At 70.2% G+C, this 2,017-nt stretch overlaps 1 protein-coding gene across 1 annotated transcript in view; it reads left to right on the top strand.

The window, feature by feature from the left end:
• AURANDRAFT_63476 (hypothetical protein) overlaps positions 1-2,017 on the top strand; it is a gene marked incomplete at both ends in the record, with an annotated part of 9,175 nt that overhangs the window by 4,626 nt on the left and 2,532 nt on the right. Inside the window, 2 exons of the mRNA XM_009038113.1 lie at positions 18-424; positions 1,280-1,558. Of these exons, the coding sequence (XP_009036361.1) occupies positions 18-424; positions 1,280-1,558 (686 nt within the window). The remainder of the gene's footprint in view (positions 1-17; positions 425-1,279; positions 1,559-2,017) is intronic.

Below are 2,017 nucleotides of genomic sequence, written 5' to 3'. Positions count from 1 at the left end.
GCTCGCCGCTGTTGCAGGGCGTGTTGACGGGCGCGTTCCCGACCATCGCGGACATTCCCCCGTACCGCGCGCGGACGCGCCACTTCTCCGGCGCCCGCGACAAGTCGCGCCACGGCGAGGCGGGCCACGAGGTTCTCCTGGCGGCGACGCTCGAGAAGCTCCGCGCCATCGCGAAGGCGTCGGGCATCGCCCTCGCGGACCTCGCCGTCGCCTGGCCTCTGGCCAAGGGCGCCGCGTGCGTCGTCGCCGGCGCGACGAAGGCCCACCAGCTCGAGGCGAACGTCAAGGCCGCGAACCTCGACCTGCCGCCGGCGCTCGTCGCGGAACTCGACGCGGCGACGGACGAGCTCAAGCAGGCCATGGGCGCGAACGCGGACCTCTGGCAGGGCGTACACGCGGACGGCACGGACGACGGCCGCATCCGGTAGATGAAAACCACACGTAGCTAACTACCGCATCCGCTAGGATCACACACATATGGCTAACTACCGCGCCGTCGCGCCCTCGCGCCCCGCGGCGGCCCGGGCGATGGCCCCCGCGAGGTGCGCCTTGATGCGGGCCTCGGCGGCCGCGTCGCCGCCCGCGGGGAAGAGGGACACGGTCGCGCCGCCGGCCGTCCGGCCGACGAGCGCGTCGTAGTGCGTGCCGCTGTAGAGCAGGTGGACGAGCCCCCGCGTGGCCGCCGGCGACCGGTAGACGAGCGCCTCGTCGCTGCGGAACGGCGACCAGACGGCGATGTCGACGCGGAGCAGCTCCGAGAGCGCGACGAGCTCGACCTCGCCGCCCCAGTTCTTCCGGCGCGCGATCCACCGCCGGTATGTGGCGTTGGGCATGCCCAGCGCGGCCTCGTCGAAGCGCTTCGGGCGCGCGCCCACGTAGTCCGCGCAGCGGCGGCGGAGCGCGTCCGCCGGCGTCTCGGCGCGCGCGCAGCAGCGCCGCCGGCGCGGCTCGTCGTCGTCGTCGCCGACGGCGGCCCGCACGGCGGAGAAGAGGCACGAGTCGTCGCGCGCGGCGCGGCGCACGCCCACGGACACGATCTCGGCCATCGCCGCTGTGTGGAGGCCGTGGGGCGCTCGCAACGAGTGATGCGCGCGCTCGCGTGTGGGATCAGGCCTGCAGCGAACTCGTGCGTGTGGTTCAGCTCGTGCGCTTGCGGGTCAGGCCGCCGCAATTGCAGAACTCCACGGGCCCAAGTTGCAGACATATTTCAGTGCACCTTGCCGAGAGAGCCGTCGAAGGAGAGCGCGGAAAGGAAGGCCCTTGGCTTCGATTTACACAGCAGAAGCATCATGGGCGGCGGCAAGGGCAGCGGCGGCCAGGTCCACGACATCAAGCAGCGGCTGCGCGCCATGCCGCCGCCGCCGCCGGCCGGCAAGTGCCCGTTCCACACGAACAAGGCCGCCGCCGACGCGACGTCGCAACCCTGGTGGCCCGCGGACTACGGCCACTGCGGCCCGTTCTTCATCCGCATGGCATGGCACAGCGCGGGCACCTACCGCACCTTCGACGGCCGCGGCGGCGCGAACAGCGGCAACCTGCGCTTCGCGCCGCTGAACTCGTGGCCCGACAACGGCATAGGGATTGGACGAGCGCCATCCGATCGCTGCGACACCCCCCTAGCAAACGTCGGACTCCCGGGAGGAAGGCCAAGCTTCTCGCGCGGGGGAAGCGTTTTTTTGCGACATGTTGAACCTTAATGTGCAACTGGGACAGACGTGCTCCTCTCGCGCACCTCAAAACCAGGAGGTGTCGAAGAAGTTCAAGCTCTCGCGCATCGTCTCCTCCCGCGTCCAAATATCCCCGGATTGGCTCCCGCGCGCACGCCCCTTCCCTCTCGCCGCGCGAGCTATGAACTTGGTGAAAAGTCGGTCGAAAACGACGAGCGAAAACGTGAAAACGAAAACTGGATCGAGTTCGTCGTTTCGATCTTTCACGCCCGCCCTGTTCGACCCCCGCCCCCTACCAACACACGGCCTCCCACCTCGTGGCCCGGCGGCGGCGTGGTCCGCGACCAGTC

Source organism: Aureococcus anophagefferens (genome assembly GCF_000186865.1).
Source record: "Aureococcus anophagefferens unplaced genomic scaffold AURANscaffold_7, whole genome shotgun sequence".
NCBI classification, from domain to species: Eukaryota; class Pelagophyceae; order Pelagomonadales; family Pelagomonadaceae; genus Aureococcus; species Aureococcus anophagefferens.
This window is presented reverse-complemented; position numbering and strand designations above follow the sequence as displayed.